General features: G+C 47.9%; 1 protein-coding gene across 1 annotated transcript in view; it reads right to left on the bottom strand.

The window, feature by feature from the left end:
* Nucleotides 1-802: 802 nt before the first annotated feature.
* LOC308677959 (large neutral amino acids transporter small subunit 2-like) overlaps nt 803-19,582 on the bottom strand; it is a gene marked incomplete at its 5' end in the record, with an annotated part of 30,895 nt that continues 12,115 nt past the window's right edge. Inside the window, 8 exons of the mRNA XM_081344687.1 lie at nt 803-1,420; nt 3,053-3,230; nt 5,133-5,282; nt 5,925-6,021; nt 9,007-9,110; nt 9,195-9,318; nt 9,418-9,571; nt 10,605-10,730. Coding sequence (XP_081200813.1) covers nt 1,293-1,420; nt 3,053-3,230; nt 5,133-5,282; nt 5,925-6,021; nt 9,007-9,110; nt 9,195-9,318; nt 9,418-9,571; nt 10,605-10,730 — 1,061 coding nt within the window. The 3' untranslated portion in view covers nt 803-1,292. The remainder of the gene's footprint in view (nt 1,421-3,052; nt 3,231-5,132; nt 5,283-5,924; nt 6,022-9,006; nt 9,111-9,194; nt 9,319-9,417; nt 9,572-10,604; nt 10,731-19,582) is intronic.

The following is a 19,582-nucleotide window of genomic DNA, read 5'->3' as shown; positions in this document are numbered from 1 at the left end:
CCTATTTTTCTACTTGCATTTTTTTATGTGCTTTCGAACTGCTAGGTTGGCAGAAGCTGGGACGAGTAACAGGCGCTCACTCTGCTACGCGGCACTCGGGATTCGACCCGCCAAACTGCCGACCTTCTGATCGACAATCTCAGCGTCCTCACCCACTGAGCCACCGTGTCCCTTCTAGTACTCCAGTACCGGAGATCAATTCCTTGTGTGTCTAACCATATGTGGACAAATAAAAACAAAACATAATTCCTTAACCATCCTTGTGTTTGTCAGCTATGGTAACTTTCTGAAGGGTGGACTTCGATTCCCCGAATTCCCCACCAACCTTGAGTTTCTCAACCATGGCAACTTTCTGATGGGTGGACTTCAGTTCCCAGAATTCCCCAGCCACCCTGGCTTTCCTCGACCTTGGCAACTTTCTGCTGGGTGGACTTCAACTCCCAGAATTCCCCAGCCAGCCATGCTGGCTGGGGAATTCTGGGAGCTGAAGTCCACCCATTCTAAAGGGGTTAAGGTTGAGAAACACTGTTCTAACCTAAACCTCAATCCTATCTATTTTTTTTAAAAAAAAACGCAGCACAAGATCCTGTTATTTTCCTCTCTGCTTCCATGGCACCATCGCAGCTTGTCTGCCGCACCGTTGCCAAGGTGGCACGGAGCCGGCGAAGCTACAGTTTCTCAATCCTGGCTGACTCATCCCGATGGGAGCTTGTGCCGCCCACCCCCCTCCGGGGACAAGGCACTTTGCTTGATGAGTTGCTGTTTCATCAACGAAGAAACCTAGCCAGGAAGTCATCCGAACGGCGAATGGCGTTTAATTTATGACATCCAAAACAAAATGGAAAAGAAAAGACAGGGGTGTGTGTGGTGGGGGGAGGAGGGGAGAAATGAAGAAACCTGGAATATACGAGGGCACCACTGCAGGAGTGAACGCTCCCGGGACAGCTGGGGTTCCGCCACCACCCCTTAAAATATTGCCCCCCTCCCAAATATAAGGCAGTAACAAAAGAAGCTTTCCCAAAAGTGTGGGGCGAGCAGCAGGAATGGGGCTCCAGCCCTTAAGGGTTGCCCCATCCGTCTCTGCCCCAGCGGGAGGCACTGCAGGCGGGGATTGGGGGGTGTGTGTGGACCCCAGACCCTGCAAGAAGCTGGGGGAAGGAGTGTGTGCATTTGGGGAGAGGGGGTGTCATTCCCCCCCAAACGGGTCCAGCTCTGGCCAACGGGATCCGGCGAACCGTTCCTAGTGGCTAAAAAACCAACGCAGTCCGTGTTTGGCTGTTCCTTCCGTTTGCTCAATTCTGTTCACACATGGGCTCCAGCTGCTCTTTGGTCTCTTTGCTGAGCTCGTTCTCGACTTCCCCGGCGTCCATCTTGGGGTACACGACCACGCAGAGTTTCTGCCCCACCCGAGTGATCCCGTCTGGAAGAAAGGGAAAAAAACGGATCGGGCGAAGAGAATAAGAGCCGGGTGGGTTTTCTTGCAGACGACTCACTGCCAAACTAGGGAACATCATCAAGGCTAGAAGGGAGGGGGATTTGCAGGAAGGAAGAGGGGGAGGAGGAGGAGGAGGAGGAGGAGGAGGAGGAGGAGGAGGAGGAGGAGGAGGAGGAGGAATGATGTCGTGTCCTTGGTGCTCTCTGAGCTGGGTGGTTTTCTTGCAGATGTTTCACTAGCAAACTAGGGAACGTCATCAGTGCTATAAGAGAGGGAAGCGATGTGGAGTGAAGGGGGGACAGGAGGAGGAGGAGGAGGAGGAGGAGGAGGAGGAGGAGGAGGAGGAGGAGGAGGAGTGCTGTTGTGTCCTTGGTGCTCTCTGAGATTGGTGGTTTTCTTGCAGACCTTTCATTACCAAACTAGGTAACACTATCAGTGCTACAAGGGAGGGAGGTTTGTGGAATGAAGGGGGGAGAGGAGGAGGAGGAGGAAGAGGAGGAGTGCTGTAGGGTGCTTGGTGCTCTCTGAGATTGGTTGTTTTCCTGCAGACCTTTCATTACCAAACTAGGTAACACTATTTATTTTATTTATTTATTTTAATTCCATTTATATCCCGCCCTTCTCCGAAGACTCAGGGCGGCTTACAAGCTTAGCAGTAGCCTTCATTCTATGTATATGCCTGCTTATTATTTTATTTTTATTTTATTTTAATTCCATTTATATCCCGCCCTTCTCCGAAGACTCAGGGCGGCTTACAAACTTAGCAGTAGCCTTCATTCTATGTATATGCCTGCTTATTAGGGCTTTCACACACACATCCCCAAGCGGCATTATTACAAAGTCAGCTTAATTGCCCCCAACAATCTGGGTCCTCATTTTACCTACCTCGGAAGGATGGAAGGCTGAGTCAACCTTGAGCCTGGTGGGATGCGAACCTGCACTAATTGCAGGCAGCTGGTGTTACTTAAGGAGGCATTAGCCCACTGCTCCACCAAGGCTCTTGGTGATACAGTGATCAGTGATACAAGGGAGGGAGGTTTGTGGAATGAAGGAGGGAGAGGAGGAGGAGGAGGAGGAGGAGGAGGAGGAGGAGTGGTGCTGTGTCCTTGGTACTCTCTGAGCCAGTTGATTTTCTTGCAGACCTTTCATTACCAAACCTGGGAACATCATCAGTGCAAGAAGGGAGGGAGGTTTGTGGAGTAAAGGGGGGAGAGGAGGAGAAGGAGGGGGGGGCTGTAGGGTCCTTGGTGCTCTCTGAGCTTGGTGGTTTTCTTGCAGACCTTTCATTACCAAACCTGGGAACATCGTCAGTGCTAGAAGAGAGGGAAGCGATGTGGAGTGGAGGGGGGGCTGGTCCTGTCAGGGTTGGTGGTCAAGCCACTGACTAGTATATAAACAGAGCAACCCCCCCCCTCCTCTCCTAGCCCTGATGATGTTACCTGGTTGGGCCACGAAACGTCTGCCAGAAAACCACCCAGCTCAAGAGAGAGCACCAAGCCCAGCCCCCCAGTTCCACCCTGAGCCACAAACATTCCCTTCCAAAGGGAAAAGACCCCCCCCCTTCTTCAACCTATCCCACCCCCTCCTTGCCTGGGGGGAAGGGGGTCCAACACTCACTGATCAAGGTGTGGAAGGCCGGGGGCTTGTTCTCCCAATGGACGCCCAGGAAGTAGACGGGAACGCCTGTCAACATGATGGCCAGCCCGACGCCACACACCAAAGGTTCCGACCACAGGCTGAAGACCAACAGGAAAGCCCAGAAAAGCAGGTAGATGAAGGGGAAGAACAGGCTCACCTGCGGGGGGGGGGGGGGTTGGAGAGAGAGAAGTGGGATGAACTTAGACCGAAATGCCAGGAAAACAAAAATGTCTCTACTTCCTTAGCCAGAAGAAAACCAGATCTAGGCCAGGATTGCTGAGAAGGAGGAGATCTGTATCCCAATTCTTCCTTTCTCTGTAGAAAACTCTGTTGCTAAGCAAGACAGTTGTTAGGTTGTTAAAGTGAATCCGGCTTTTCCCCCATTGTCAGAAGTTCGCAAAAGGAGATTGCGTCTCACACACACACACACACACACACAAACACACACACACAGGGCTTTTTTTCTCATAGAACGCTCAAAACGGAGTTCCGGCACCTTTTTTGGATGGAACCTTGTAGGGTAGGCAAGGCGGGTTGTATGATGTGTGTGAGTTCTGGCACCTTTTTCTTTTACAAAAAAAGCACTGCACACACACACACACACACACACACACATACACACACACACCGGGACGCTGCAACTGTCATAAGTACATGCCTGTTTCCAAGCATTTGAATTTGGATCACGTGACCATCGGGATGCTGCAACGGCTAGCTATGTGAAAAACAGTCCTAAGTATGTTTTTACTTAGCTGATATAATAAAAACTGCCCTGGCTTAGATATGAGATAACAGACATTAAGAGAAAAAAAGAGAGGAAGTATTTGATGTTCAAGCAAGAGAAAAGTTGGTTACTAAATGTAAGATGCTTGGAAATGAGTAGAAAACAAGAATGTTACATCGTATTATTAACTAGTTGATGTAAGATGGTGAGAAACAGAATCTGTTCAAATAGATGAGACGTGTATTCTGAATGTCACCTATTGTGATAATGGGAACTTTGGTTACTTAAAACTCGGAAACTATAAATCTTAAATGTTAAGTTAAATATGAATGGGAAATTAAAAATTGGGGAAAACTAATTAGGACATTAAAGGGACGCGGTGGCTCAGTGGGTTAGGACGCTGAGCTTGTCGATCGGAAGGTCGGCAGTTTGGCGGGTCGAATCCCGAGTGCCGCGTAGCAGAGTGAGCGCCTGTTACTCGTCCCAACTTCTGCCAACCTAGCAGTTCGAAAGCACGTAAAAATGCAAGTAGAAAAATAGGGACCACTCCAGTGGGAAGGTAACAGCGTTCCATGCGCCTTTGGCGTCCAGTCATGCCGGCCACATGACCACGGAGATGTCCTCGGACAAGCGCTGGCTCTTCGGCTTTGAAACGGAGATGAGCACCGGCCCCTATAGCTGGAAACGACTAGCACACATGTGCGGGGGAACCTTTACCTTTACCTTTTTAATTAGGACATTGATTGTCTGTGAAGACTGAATGTTAAAACAAGAAGGATATGGATAAGCCAAAAATTACTGACAAATGTAAGAAGGTCATTTTTATTTCATTGACATAATAAGAACTGTGTTAGTTTAAACAGGAGACAGTAAATACCAAGGGGAAAAGAGAGGAAAAATTTAATGTAGCAGCTGGAGACCTGTACAAACATACTTGTATGTCGTTATCGATTAACCCAGCCGCCACGCGGCTTTTCAAATACTTAAATGTAAAATTAGAAAATCAATAAAAGACTTAAAAGGCAAAAAGAAAAACCAATCCAATCCAGATTGGATCCTGCAGAACAGACACACTGGAAATGGAGAAATTGACTGCACTCAAAATGAAGGAATTGACTATGCTCAAAGTGGAGAAAGGACCACATTCGAAGCAGAGAAATTAATCACAGCAGGGACACTGATCATGTTTGAAATGGAGAAATTGACACCACCAGAAGCATTGAAATTGACCGTATTCAGCCTGCTTGGCAGGTGCCGAGGGAGAAGAAATTAAGTGCGAAAATGAAGAACGGTCGAGAGATCAAAACCAGAGTCATGTCTCGGGAGAGTCCTTACCTTGATCGGATAAGACCGATGGGGTTCACGCCAGCGAAGCACAACTTGCCCAGCCACCGTCACTCCGTAGAAGAGGTAGTTGATGAAACCGACATAATTGATCAGCGTATATATGTCACTTGTGACCAACATAAGCAAAGTGGACAGACACTGCCAGAGAGAAAATAAGAATGAGCCGACGGGTTTAAACTATTGACAAAATTGGAAAAATTCTACAACAGTCAACCACATCGGTGTTTGTCAACCTTGGCAGCTTGATGATGGGTAGACTTCAACTCCCAGAATTCCCCAGCCAGTTTGATAAGTTGCAGGGGATTGCCTCTGTGACGATGTAGGACAGACAGGGAGGAAGCTAGCCAGCAAATGGCAAGAACACAGGAAAGCAGCCAGATCGTGAAATCAAAACTCATTGGTAACCTGGCTATTTTTGTACCTGCTCAGCCAACAATCTTAGCAGCTTGTGAAATTGAATGCATGTCCTTGTTCATTGCAATGAACAAGGACATACATTCAATTTCACAAGTTGTTAAGATTGTTGGCAGAGCAAGCACAAAAACAGCCAAGGAAATCATTGAAGCCTAGGAAACAGGCCCCTTGTCAGTCAACAGGAGTGCTGATTTGCCACCAGCTTATCAAAACCTTAGGAGCTTTGCTGGCTGGCGAATTCTGGGAGTTGAAGTCCACCCATCTTCAAGCTGCCGAGATAGACAAACACTGCATTTTCTCATTGGATCCCACCCGTGTGGGATCTACCCAGATCTCCCCACCCTTATTTCTCTACCGATGACTCACAGTGAAAACTAGAGCAGGTATCGGAGTGCACCTTCGGACATGAATCATCGCCAAGACGCTGGGGAGATGCCCTTCGCGGGCACCAGCGAAAAACAGCCTGGGGAAGAAGGAAAAATAATATCGCACAAGGAAACAATAGCAGGTGGAGACAGATTGCTGGCATGTTTTAATCGGCACAAGAGAAGCTCTTGTGTTTTGAACACAGCTTATTCATGCCCTTCTTTGGCTGTAATAATTTAAAGACAGCTGCCTTCTCTCTAAGCAGCTTGCAAAGATAAAAATCAACCAAGCAGCCAGCATTAACAATTAAAGCATAGCCTCAGGGTACTAAAATCAAAGATCTGGTTCTCTTTCCTAACACAGCTCAGAGCCATCAATCTCATTCCGGGGAAAGGATAGAACAGAATAACAAAGTTGGAAGAGACCCTGTAGGTCATCAAGTCCAACCCCGCTGCCCAAGCTGGAGACCCTACACCATTTCTGACAGACGGCAGTGCAGTCTCTTCTTGAAAGCCTCCAGTGATGAAGCTCCCACAACCTCTGAAGGCAACTTCTGTTCCACTGGTTGATTGTTCTCACGGTCAGAAAATTTCTCCTTATTTCCAGGTTGACTCTCTCCTGGATCAGTTTCCATCTGTTGTTCCTTGTCTGGCCTTTGGGTGCTTTGGAAAGTAAATTGACCCCCTCCTCTCTGTGATCGCTCCTCAAATGTTGGAAGGCTGCTATCATGTTTCCCCTGGTCCTTCACTAGACTAGCCATGCCCAGTTCCGGCAACCGTTCTTCATATGTTTTAGCCTTCAGCCCCGTGATGGTCTTTGTTGCTCTTCTCTGCACTCTTTCTAGAGTCTCCACACCTTTTTTATAGTATGGAGACCAAAATTGGTTGCAGTATTCTAGGTGTGGCCTTACTAAGGCTTTATAGAGTGGTATTAGTAGCTTAGGGACGCGGTGGCTCAGTGGGTTAGGACGCTGAGCTTGTCGATCAGAAGGTCGGCAGTTGGGCGGGTCGAATCCCAAATGCCACGTAACAGAGTGAGCACCTGTTACTCGTCCCAGCTTCTGCCAACCTAGCAGTTCGAAAGCAAGTAAAAAATGCAAGTAGAATAATAGGGACCGCTACGGTGGGAAGGTAACAGCGTTCCCGTGCGCCTTTGGCGTCTAGTCATGCCGGCCACATGACCACGGAGACGTCCTCGGACAAGCGCTGGCTCTTCGGCTTTGAAACGGAGATGAGCACCGGCCCCTAGAGTTGGAAATGACTAGCACGCATGTGCAGGGGAACCTTTACCTTTACCTTTTATTAGTAGCTTATGTGATGTTGATTGAATCCCTCTGTTAATGCAATTTAGGATTAAATTGACTTTTTGGGCTGCCACCACACACTGCTGGCTCAATGAATGATCTCTGGAGGGCCCGGGACAGGGGATATTCCTCTGTTCTAGTCCTATTAGACCTCTCAGCGGCTTTCGATACCATCGACCATGGTATCCTGCTGCGACGTCTCAGGGGATTGGGAGTGGGAGGCACGGTTCTTCAGTGGTTCTCCTCCTATCTCCTGGGACGCTCGCAGTCGGTGTTGGCAGGGGGGCAGAGGTCGACCGCGAGGCCTCTCGCTTGTGGAGTTCCTCAGGGGTCGGTCCTCTCGCCTCTCCTGTTCAACATCTACATGAAACCGCTGGGTGAGATCATTCGTGGTTTTGGAGTTGGGTATCATCAGTATGCTGATGATACCCAACTTTTCATTTCGACCCCAAACCACCCCAGTGATGCCCTCGACGTGATGTCCCGGTGCCTGGAGGCGGTCCGGGTCTGGATGGGGAGGAACAGGCTTCGACTCAACCCTGACAAGACTGAGTGGCTGTGCGAACCGGCATCTCGGGATATTCAGGATATCCCACCCCTCATTATGGGGGGTGAGTCATTATCTCCTGTAGATAGGGCTCGCAACTTGGGAGTCCTCCTAGATTCACAACTCTCCTTAGAAGACCATATTGTAGCTGTGACTAGGGGGGCCTTCGCCCAGGTTCGCCTGATGCGCCAGTTGCGGCCCTATCTAGACCAGGATGCCTTGCGTACGGTCACTCATGCGCTCGTGACCTCTCGTCTTGATTACTGCAACGCTCTCTACATGGGGCTACCCTTGAAGACCACTCGGAGGCTCCAACTGGTACAGAATGCAGCCGCGAGAGTTGTACTGGGAGTCTCCCGATACTCCCATGTCACACCTTTACTCCGCGAGCTGCATTGGTTACCAGTTGTCTTCCGGGTGAGGTTCAAGGTGTTGGTAATGACCTACAAAGCCCTTCATGGCATGGGTCCAGAATACCTTGGGGAGCACCTGCAGCCGGCGTCAACTTCCCTCCGCCCAGTACGCTCCCACAGAGAGGGCCTCCTCAGGGTGCCACCGGTCAAAGAATGCCGACTGGTGGCCCCCAGGGGGAGAGCGTTCTCTGTGGGTGCACCGGATTTATGGAACCATCTTCCGGTTGAGCTCCGGATGGCGCCCGATCTCCGCTCCTTCCGGCGCGATCTTAAAACTTATCTCTTTAAACAAGCTGGCCTGGCCTGATGGGACGGGGTGGGATTTTTATAAACGACTTTAATTTTAAATTTGTATTAATTTATGGGCATTGTTTAATCATGTTTTAATAATTTTAATTTTTGTATCTAGTTTTTATGTATTGCCCTGTTCACCGCCCTGAGTCCCTAGGGAGAAGGGCGGTATACAAATTAAATTAATAAATAAATAAATAAATAAATAAATATTTCATTGATTGTCCACTAACACTCCAAGATCCCTCTCACGGTTGCTGCTATTAGGCCTGGTTTCACCCAATCCGTAACCACAATTGGGGCTGAAATTTTGCTCAGAAAGCAGTGCCGTCATTAAGCAGGTCATCCCGTGACCAGATCCCAACTTTACAATCCTTTTGATTGTGGCTGTTAAGCGAACATGCAAATGAGTGACCCTCGCGCTGGTTTTTTAGGGCGTTATCGTTTGATCCTTGGGGATCTCCAAAGATGGGACCATGACCAAGGTTGGCAAGTCCACCCTGTTGGTTGGAAGTCAGGCCTACTCACCTGGAGGAAGTAAAAAGAGAGCCGTTGACGCCTCCGAAGGTGGAGAGGGCAACAGAGATGGGCATGATCCACGCCATCACTCCTAAGAGTTTCTCCCCAAATGTCTTTGGAGTAAGGAACGAGAAGATGTTAGGGGTCAATTCGCTGGCAACCAAAGAGGAATCTGAACATCATTTATGGAGACTCACCACCGCAACGGCGTTGGAGGCCAGAAGCTCCTGGGGAGACATGGCAGTGACGTAGGCCACGTTGGCGAAGACGTAGACAAAGGTAACCAGGGGGATGGAGATAAAAATAGCTCGAGGCAGGTTTCTGTGCAGGACGGAAAGAATTGAGGTGGGTAGAAGGTAGAGCGAAGACCAAGATGGGCCTTTGCCACCTCCCACGCCACCAGGAGAGGCCCTCACTCACTTGTAAGGGTCCACCAACTCTTCGGTGACGTAGTTGAGGAAGTTCCAGCCCCCGTAGGCAAACGAGCCTTGTAGGAAGGCCAGAGCAACCAGCCCCACATTTGGCGTTTGAAAGAACTCGAAGGCATTCTTGGGTTCCAGCCAAAAGTATTCACCTACATCAAGGACACAAGACAGAAGTAATCCACTGCCATCCTGGGGGGGGGGTCTCTTCTCTTTATCCCCCTTCCCAACCAATCTCCCACTCTCCTCCTTGCCTCTGGGCAGGAAACCACCTTGTAAATCAAACCATCTCCAAAGGGTGTCCGTGTTCCTCTACTTACACCTTGGCAACCTCTCCCTTACCAATGCAGCAGGAGAAATACAGAATAACAGAGTTGGAAGGGGCCCTGGAGGCCTTCTAGTCCAACCCCACCCCCCACCCTCGCCCCACGCTCAAGCAGGAGACCCTCTATCAGGGATCTCCAACCTCGGCCACTTTAGGACTTGTGGACTTCAGCTCCCAGAATTCCTCCGCCGGCATGTCCAGCAGAGGAATTCTGGGAGTTGAAGTCCACAAGTCCTAAAGTGGCCGAGGTTGGTGACCCCCCCCTACTTTATGACTTGTGGACTTCAACTCCCAGAATTCCTCAGCCGGCCATGCCAGTTGAGGAATTCTGGGAGTTGAAGTCCACAAGTCCTAAAGTGGCCGAGGTTGGAGATCCCCCCCCCTACTTTATGACTTGTGGACTTCAACTCCCAGAATTCCTCAGCTGACCATGCCAGTTGAGGAATTCTGGGAGTTGATGTCCACAAGTCATAAAGTGGCCGAGGTTAGAAACCCCCCCCACTTTATGACTTGTGGACTTCAACTCCCAGAATTCTTCAGCTGGCCATGCCTGGCTGAGGAATTCTGGGAGTTGAAGTCCACAAGTCCTAAAGTGGCCAAAGTTGGAGATACCCCCCCCAACTTTATGACTTGTGGACTTCAACTCCCAGAATTCCTCAGCCGGCCATGCCTGGCTGAGGAATTCTGGGAGTTGAAGTCCACAAGTCGTAAAGAGTAACGTCACCAAGGCTGGAGATCTCTGTTCTACACCGTTACAAGAGAAACAGCCGCCTGACGTCTTCTTAAAGACCTCTGGCGCCGGAGCACCCACACCTTCTGAAACAATAATGCACTCGGTTGGATCCGAAGGGGCCTCTCACCTTTGCAAATTTGCACGATTCCCATGATAATGATCAAGCCCAGAGCCAGCAGCTTCCCGGCAGTGAAGATGTCCTGGACTCGCGTCGCCCAGCGCACGCTGGCACAGTTCACCCACGTCAGCAGCACTGCGGAGAAGCAAGCAAGACGATAGAAGCTGGCACCACCGAGCTCGCCTTCTCCCAACCCAGCTCAATGCTTTTCCTCCAAAACTCTTTCCTACTCATGAGTAAAACCAGGTCAGGACCATTGGGCCTGGGTGAAAACGGAGATGGCAGCTCTCGCAGACACACACACCCACACACACATGCTCGGTGCCAGGTTTTCTGCCGATTTTGCAATCCAGAATAACAGAGTTGGAAGGGGCCCTGGAGGTCTTCTAGTCCAACCCCCTGCTCAAGCAGGAGACTCTAGGCCAGGGGTGTTCAACTCCTGGTCCGCGGGCCGGAGGCGTCATGGAGAAATTGCGCCCACCCCACTGCCGGCAATGGGGGAAAAAAGTCACGATATGACGTTGTGAGTTTGACACCCCTGCTCTAGGCCATTTCAGAAACACGTCTGTCCAATCTCTTCTTAAAAGCTCCCAGTGTTGGAGCACCCACAACTTCTCGAGGCAGGTTGTTCCACTGATTAATTGACACAGAATAACAGAGTTGGAAGGGGCCTTGGAGGTCTTCTAGTCCAGCCCCCTGCTCAAGAAGAACACCCTATACCAGGGGTAGGCAACCTTGGCTCTTTTATGACTCGTGGACTTCAACTCCCAGAATTCCTGAGCCAGCGTAGCTCAGCTTGGAAACCTCTGCCTTTCCCCTCAGCATGGCTAGCTGAGGAATTCTGGGAGTTGAAGTCCACGAGTCATAAAAGAGCCTAGCCCTGGCCTATACCATTTCAGACAAAATGGCTGTCCAGTCTCTTCTTAAAAGCCTCCAGTGGTGGAGCATTCACAACTTCTGGAGGCAGGTTGCTCCACTGATTAATTGATACAGAATCCAGAATAGCAGAGGTGGAAGGGACCTTGGAGGCCTTCTAGTCCAGCCCTCTGCTCAAACGGGAAGCCCTACCACTTCAGACGAACGGCTGCCCAGTCTCTTCTTGAAAATCTCCAGTGATGGAGCAGCCACAACTTCTGGTGGCAAGTAGTTCCACGGGTTAATCGTGCTCACTGTTAGGAAATTTCTCCTTCGTTCTAGGTTGCTTCTCTCCTTGAGTTCAGCGACCTCCCGTTAAGGCTGTAACTCAAGGTTAAATCTCATCCTCCTGGGACAGGGAATGGAAAGACACAAGGCTGGACGTTGTCCACGGAACGAAAACCAGGAGCAGAGAAGGCGGTGACCTATTTGGCCCGAGGCCACCCGCGTGGAAAACATCCCGTCTGCAGACAGGCTGACCTCTGGGTGTTTGTGCGTAAACAGAGTCCATCTGAGACGGATCAACAGAAACTCAAACCTCTTGCGCCGCTGGGGAACAAGGAAGAAAACCGTGGCTTGTTCCTTCTTCTCACCCTCCGACCATGCAGGGGAAACGGAGAGATTAGCCCGAGGCCAAATCCAGGATGAGCTTCCGCATAGCTGAATGTGGTGCCGACACTTTGGGTGGGCAACACACCCTCGTTTGGCGCTGGGAAGCTCAGCCCAGTTTTAGGCTGCCCAAACGCAACCTGGCAATCTGACTTTCCTTTCCTCTAGGGACCGTTTGAAGTTGCAAGGAGCACTGGGGGAAAATGGCTCCCGGTTGTTTTTCCGCAGCCTCCTGGTGGTCCCGTGATCAAAATTCGGACGCTGACTCGTCTTTATGACGGTCGCAGCGTTTCCCCCCCCCCGGGGTTACGCGGGCCCCCCTTTTGCGACCTTCAGACAGGCAACGTCAAAGGGAAGAGCCGGATTAGCTGAACACCCTGGTTGCTAACTTAACAATGCAATGTTTCGCTTAACAACCGTGGCAAGAAAAGGTCGTGCAATGGGGCAAAACTCGCTTCCCAACTGTCTCGCTTAGTGACATAAAATTTTGGGCTTCTCTGTGGTCGTACGTCGAGGATTACCTGGGGGTTCCCACAATATGACAATCTGTCTTCCAGACAGGTCAGTGTTTCGCAATCTTAAGCACTTGAAGAGGGGTGGACTTCAACTCCCAGAATCTCCTAGCCAGCTAGGCTGGCTGGGGGATTCTGGGAGTTGAAGTCCACCCCCTCTTCAAGTGATTGAGAAACATGGAGATATTCTGGACTTTTTCCAAGTGCTGGGATATGACAAAGGCGGAGACACAAAGCAATGAAGATGAGTTGTGGTGCCAAGTTTTTTGCTTCCGCCTCTCTTGTTTTTGCGATGTTGGGCTTTATTAAAAAAAATAAATAAAAAAAAGCTGCCCAGAATTGTGTTTATATGATGGGCAGTTCTCCAAGTCTAATAAATCAATAAGCTTCTCAGTTCCTTGATTTTGCAACTGTCCCAGGTCACGACAGGCTAAAGAAAAATAGGAATTGCAATCCACACCTTTGGACGGTCTTAGCGTTAGGAGAAGCCATGACATCATCAAGTGGTGACATCGCTTCCTAAGCAGTAGTTTGTTAACGATTTTTCATAGTAGCAAATTTCAGGCTTTTAAATCAATATGAAGCACCTAGCAGCAGGGGGCTGGACTAGAAGACCTCCAAGATCCCTCCTATTCTATTCTGTTCTATTATTCTACTCTATTCTATTATAATTATTCTGTTCTATTCTTTTCTATTCAATTCTACTTTAATTATTCTATTCTTTCCTTTTCTATTCTATTCTATTTTAATTATTCTATTCTATTCTATTCTATTTTATTCTATTATTCTATTCTATTCTATTCTATTCTATTCTATTCTATTCTATTCTATTCTATTATTCTATTCTATTCTATTCTATTCTATTCTATTCTATCCTATCCTATCCTATCCTATCCTATCCTATCCTATTCTATTCTATCCTATCCTATTCTTCTATTCTATTCTATTCTATTCTATTCTATTCTATTCTATTCTATTCTATTCTATCTATTCTATTCTATTTTATTCTATCCTATCCTATCCTATTCTTCTATTCTATTCTATTCTATTCTATTCTATTCTATTCTATTCTATTCTATTCTATTCTATCTTATCCTATCCTATTCTTTTATTCTATTCTATTCTGTGACCGTTTGACGTTGCAACATCACTGAGAAAAGTGACTTATGACCGTTTTTCACACTTATGGCCGTCGCAGAATCCCCCTCGACCACGTGATCGAAACTCTGACACTTGGAAACCGATTCATATTTATGACGCTTGCAGCATCACAGGATCCGCTTTTGCAGCCTTCGGACAAGCAAAGTCAGTGGGCAAGCCAGGTTCACTTTAAGAACCCTGTCACTCAATTAACAATGGCAGCGATTCACCTAATGCCGGCTGCGAGGGAGGTTGTAAAACTGGGGTGAAATTCACTAAACAAGCGTCTCGCTTAGCAACAGAAATGTTGGGCTCCGTCGTGGTGGTATCTTCGCAGTCAATGATATTCCGATATACTTGAAAACTGTAGCCTCTAAGACACTTGTTTATACATAAATATAAGTAGTCCTCGGTTTACGGCCACGACTGAGGCCGCAGTTTCCATTGCTTAGCAAGACAGTTGTTAAATGAGCTTTGCCCCATTTTACGACAGTTGTTAAATGAATCACTACAGTCATTAAGTTATCCTGTTTCCCCAACAGTAACCTCAAAAATAAGCCCTAGCTTGATTTTTTTTGGGGGGGGGGTTGGGCCTAATATAAGCCCTCCCCGAAAATGAGCCCTAGTTTTGGGGCAAGGTGCATACTCAAAAATCAAGCTAGGGCAGGGGTGGGGGTGTGGATCTGCCCTATGTGCCCCGCACCCACTTACCTCACAGCCAGGCCTCCCCTCACCGGCCCACTTCTTCTTCTGAGGCCTCTTTTACATCCAGGCCTGCATTTCTCAGTCACGGGCCTTTCCAGAAGGCCTCTGCAGCCAAGAACCAAGCTGTGGCTCGGTTCTGTAAGAGATCTTCAGCTGAGCACCAAGCTAAGGATTGAATCCATAGCTCGGTACTCGGCTGCTTAGGCCTTCTGGAAAGGCCTGACTATAAAACTCAGGCCTGAGTGCAGCTGCACAACTTCGGCCCCAGAAGAAGTGGACCGGCTAGGTGAGGCTGTCGTTGCTGGAGGTGAGGTAAGGCCTACCCTGAAAATAAGACCGGGTCTTATTTTCGGGAAAACACAGTAGTAACACAGCTGTGAAGTGAATCCGTCTCTTCCATTAACTTTGCTGGTCAGGAGGTCACAAACACTGATCACGGGAGACACTGCAGCCGTCATAAGTGTGAGTCAGCTGCCGAGCATCCAAATTTCAATCCCATGATCTTGGAGAGGCCGCAACGGTTGTGAGTATGAAAAACGGTCTTATGAGAAAAAAGACTTAAAGATTAGAGGTCTGGAGGCCAAAACATATGAGGAACAGTTGCTGGAATTGGGTATGTCTAGTTTAATGAAGAGATGGACGAGGGGGGACATGATAGCAAGGATGGAAACTAAGCAAGGAGAGAAGCAACCTAGAATGAAGGAGAAACTTCCTGGCAGTGAGAACAATTAACCAGTGGAACACCCTGCCTCCAGAAGCTCTGAATGCTCCAACACTGGAAGTTTTTAAAAAAAGAAACTGCACAGCCATTTGTCTGAAATGGTATAGGATTTTCTGCCTGAGCAGGGGGTTGAGCTAGATGACCTCCAAGGTCCCTTCCAACTTTATTATTGTTATTGTTATTGTTGTTGTTATAAGAAATGCATTAATTTAAGGTTGGCAAAAGAGAACATTATTGGAAGAAGAGAAAAATCAAGCAAAAGCTATAAAATTATAGAAATTGTTATCGATTGTTTTGTAAATACTAACCCAGACAACATGCCATTTACCAAATATTAAGGTGATTGTGTTAAAAATCAATAAGCGTATTTTTTTTAAAAAAAAAAGAAAAGAAAGAAAAACGGTCTTAAGTCAATTTTTTCAGTGACGCTGTAACGTTGAGCAGTTACTAAATGAACAGTTGTATCTGCGTCTCCTTTTATCTCCTTCTCTTGTGCCTTTCGTGTTTATTTATCTTCTCTAAAGGCACTCATAAAAAAAAATATTTACTTTTTAAAGCAGGAGCTCCTAAATACTGTGTCCTCTTAGCACAATATTGCAAAACGAAACAATTCCTGAGGAGGAAACAGAAGGCCGCATCTGACGCAGCCACCTCATATGATATTGTTTCGCCGGAAAAAAAGAAAATTGCTATTTTTTTTTTCAAGTGTCTAAGACCAAACCATTCATTCCTGCCTCAGGTTGATGTCCATATTTAAAAGCGTGAAGCTTTGGGAAAGCGATGTAGGCAGGTCCCCGGCTTATGACCAAAATTGAGCTCAGTTGTTAAGTGTGTTTTTTGTCCCCTTTTATGACACAGTTGTTAAGGGAATCCCTGCAGCATTTTAAAGTGAGTGTCACGGTTGTTAAATGAATCTGGCTTCCCCCATTTTACGACCTTTCTTGGCACGGTCGCTAGTTGCCTCTCCGCAGTTGTTAAATTAGTAACATGGTCGTTAGGTGGAATCTGGCTTCCCCCATCGACTTTGCTTGTGAGAAGGTCGCAAAAGGGGATCACTGCAACCGTCATAAGTACATGACAGTTTCCGAGCATCTGAATTTGGATCACGTGATCATGGGGATGATGATGATAATAATAATAATAGTAGTAGTAGTAATCGTAGTAATAGTAATAGTAATAGTAATCGTAATCGTAATAGGAAGAAGAAGAAGAAGAAGAAGAAGAAGAAGAAGAAGAAGAAGAAGAAGAAGAAGAAGAAGAAGAAGAAGAAGAAGAAGAAGAAGAAGAAGATGAAATGGTCATTGGAAAACAGCCATAAATAACTTTTTCCAATGCTGTTGTAAGTCCAAGCATGGTTGTTACTAAGTCAAGCATCTCTTCGGATCTAAGCTGTTGACAGCAATAATGAGGGTTTGCTCAGTTCCCATTAAAGATCTCTGGGAATCCGGGCGGCTGACAAACCACCATTTACGGTTCAGAGAAGAGCAACCAAAATGATCCAAGGCCTGCAGATTAAAACATATGAAGAATGGCTGAAGGATTTGGGTTTGGCTAGCCTAAAGAAAAGAAGAAATTGGGGGGACATGATAGCGGTCTTCCCAGTATTTGAGGAGCTGCTACAAAGAAGTGGGTGTCAAATTATTTTCCAAAGCAACAGAGGGAAGGACGACAAACAATGGTTGGAAACTGACCAAAGAGAGAAGCAACCTGGAATTAAGGAGAAGCTTCCTGACAGTGAGGACAATCAGCCAGTGGAACAGCTTGCCACCAGAAATCGTGGGCGCTCCATCACTGGAGGTTTTTAAGAAGAGACTGGACAGTCACTTGTCTGAGATGGTATGGGTCCTCCTGCTTGAGTGGGGGGCTGGACTAGAAGACCTCTAAGGTCCCTTCCAGCTCTACTCTATTCTATTCTAGTGTGTTTGGAAGCCTAACACCACAGCATATCCGGCAGAAACTGGTTTAACCCAGTCGTGACTGAACACGGTGGATTAACCCTGCTCACACATTAAAACAATGATTGACTATGCACTCATTTCGCCTTCTGGTAAATGTCTAAGGGGTTCAACCTGCAAGCGAATCTTTGCAAGATTTATTAGCCTGTGTCTGAAAAGTATCGTCTGAAGCTCCTCGGGGACTCTTTAGAGGCTTCCAGGCTTTGCATTTCAAATTTAAATTTAAATCTCTCTCCCTCGTGCATTTTCCCCTCCTTGCATGGGGTGTGTTTGTGTGTCTGTGTGTGTGTGTGTGTGTGTGTGTGTGTGTGTGTGTGAACCAACTGGGCGGGCATAAGGGGGGGGGCTTCTGCCAAGTTTGCAGATGAAGAGGAAACAGAACTTTTTGTGCAATCCTGCCCAAATGAGCAAGGTTCAAAACAGGAAATGCAAAGCTTAACAAAAAAACCAAAAAAACAGGCTGGAAGCAAAATACATCAGATTAGAACGTACTGTAGCACAACGGAGCTGGAAGGGACCGTGGAGGTCATCTAGTCCAACCCCCTGCTCAAGCAGGCCGTAAGCATGAAAAATGGTCCCAAGTCGCTTTTTTCGGGGTCCTTGCAATTTCGAACGGTCATTAAATGAACGATCGTAACTCGAGGACTACCTGTATATCAGCCGAGAGGAAACAGATATGGAGCATGCTAAGAGGGCACTGAGTGCTCTGGTTTGTAGCGTTTCTCAACCTCGGCCACTTTCCAATGTCTGGACTTCATCTCCCAGAATTCTCCAACCCACCTTGAGCTACACAAGGCTGGCTGAGGAATTCTGGGAGTTGAAGTCCACTCATCTTAAAGTTGCCAAGGTTGAGATACACAAGGCTGGGGAATTCTGGGAGTTGAAGTCCACCCATTGGAAAGCCCCCCCAATTGAAAAACACAAAGCTGGCTGGGGAATTCTGGGAGTTGAAGTCCACTCATCTTAAAGTCACCAAGGTTGAGATACACAAGGCTGGGGAATTCTGAGAGTTGAAGTCCACCCAACAGAAAGTCCCCAACGCTGAGAAACACAAGGCCGGCTGAGGAATTCTGGGAGTTAAAGTCTACCTGTCTAAAAGTTGCGAAGATTGAGAAACTCCTCCAGGGGCAAAAACACGGAGGGGGCAGGGGAACAGGTGAGACTCGAGCAGGTTTTGAGTTACGCCATCCCGGACACAGCGTGACGTGGGTGGAGATCCAAGGAGTAGATTACAATCTCCTTTCGGAGATCGGGAAACCTGGGAAGGGAGGGATTTTTTTTTTTGAATGAACAGATCTTGCCAGTGGATTTAAGCCCCTCTAGGATCAAGACTGAGCTGGGCGAATCCGGAAATAGATTGGCAGACAGATGGTTTGCAACGAAACCCCAGGAAGATCCAGGAATAAGTTTGCTAGCTGGTTAGAGTCTAGCAGTTTTTTTGAACTAAGAATAAATAAATAAATTAAAAAACCTTCTCCAGATCCCAGCAAGGCTCCAGTGGGTTCTTCTCAAAAGAAAAAAAAAAAAGAGAGAACAGGCTGATCTCCTAGAAAGGAGATCTTATTTCTCAGTAAACCTTGGCAAAGTCACAAGGCTGGAACCAAACGCTGGATCCGACGTCGGAGGAGAAGGTGGGGCACCAAAATCTTCTAGCACAGCCTGTCCCGGAGAGCGATCCAGGCTGGGGTGTCACCTCCTGGCCTCAAAATAGACCCAGCCTTGAGTTCATCCCGGTCACCACCCAAAATGTCACTCCGAGGGCACACCTCGAAGCTTGTGGCTACCAAGCTAGGGCTGGTACCAGGAAAACACAGCCTTGGAAGTGAGCGGTGCGGAGATACGGAGCAGAAACCAACAAGGCACGCCAGATAAGCGGGATGAAAAACAGCTCCAGGAGGTTTTTGGGGACAACCGGCTGATGTCAGCCTGCTAGCTTGAAGTTGCCCAATCTGGGCACCCTGTTCCTGATTGCCTTGCGCTCTGCTCCCATCCTCCTCGGCCGTCAAGGATTATGGGACTTGAAAGCCATCGGACCGCGAGAGGGCACCACGTTGAGAGAAACAGCCCAACTACAGCCCTGTAGCACGGAGGTCTTCAAACTCGGCAACTTTTAAGACTTTTGTGGACTTCAACTCCCAGAATTCTCCAACCAACTTTGAGCTACACAAGGCTGGCTGGGGAATTCTGGGAGTTGAAGTCCACTCATCTTAAAGTCGCCAAGGTTGAGATACACGAGGCTGGCTGAGGAATTCTGGGAGTTGAAGTCCACTCATCTTAAAGTCATCAGGGTTGAGATACACGAGGCTGGCTGAGGAATTCTGGGAGTTGAAGTCCACTCATCTTAGAGTCGCCAACGTTGAGATACACAAGGCTGGCTGAGGAATTCTGGGAATTGAACTCCACGAGTCTTAAAAGTTGCCAAGGTTGAGA

The sequence above is a fragment of the Vipera berus genome (assembly GCF_964194415.1).
Source record: "Vipera berus genome assembly, chromosome: Z".
Classification (NCBI taxonomy): Eukaryota; Metazoa; Chordata; class Lepidosauria; order Squamata; family Viperidae; genus Vipera; species Vipera berus.
The sequence above is the reverse complement of the archived record's forward strand: the minus strand, read 5'-3'. Positions and strand labels throughout refer to the sequence as shown.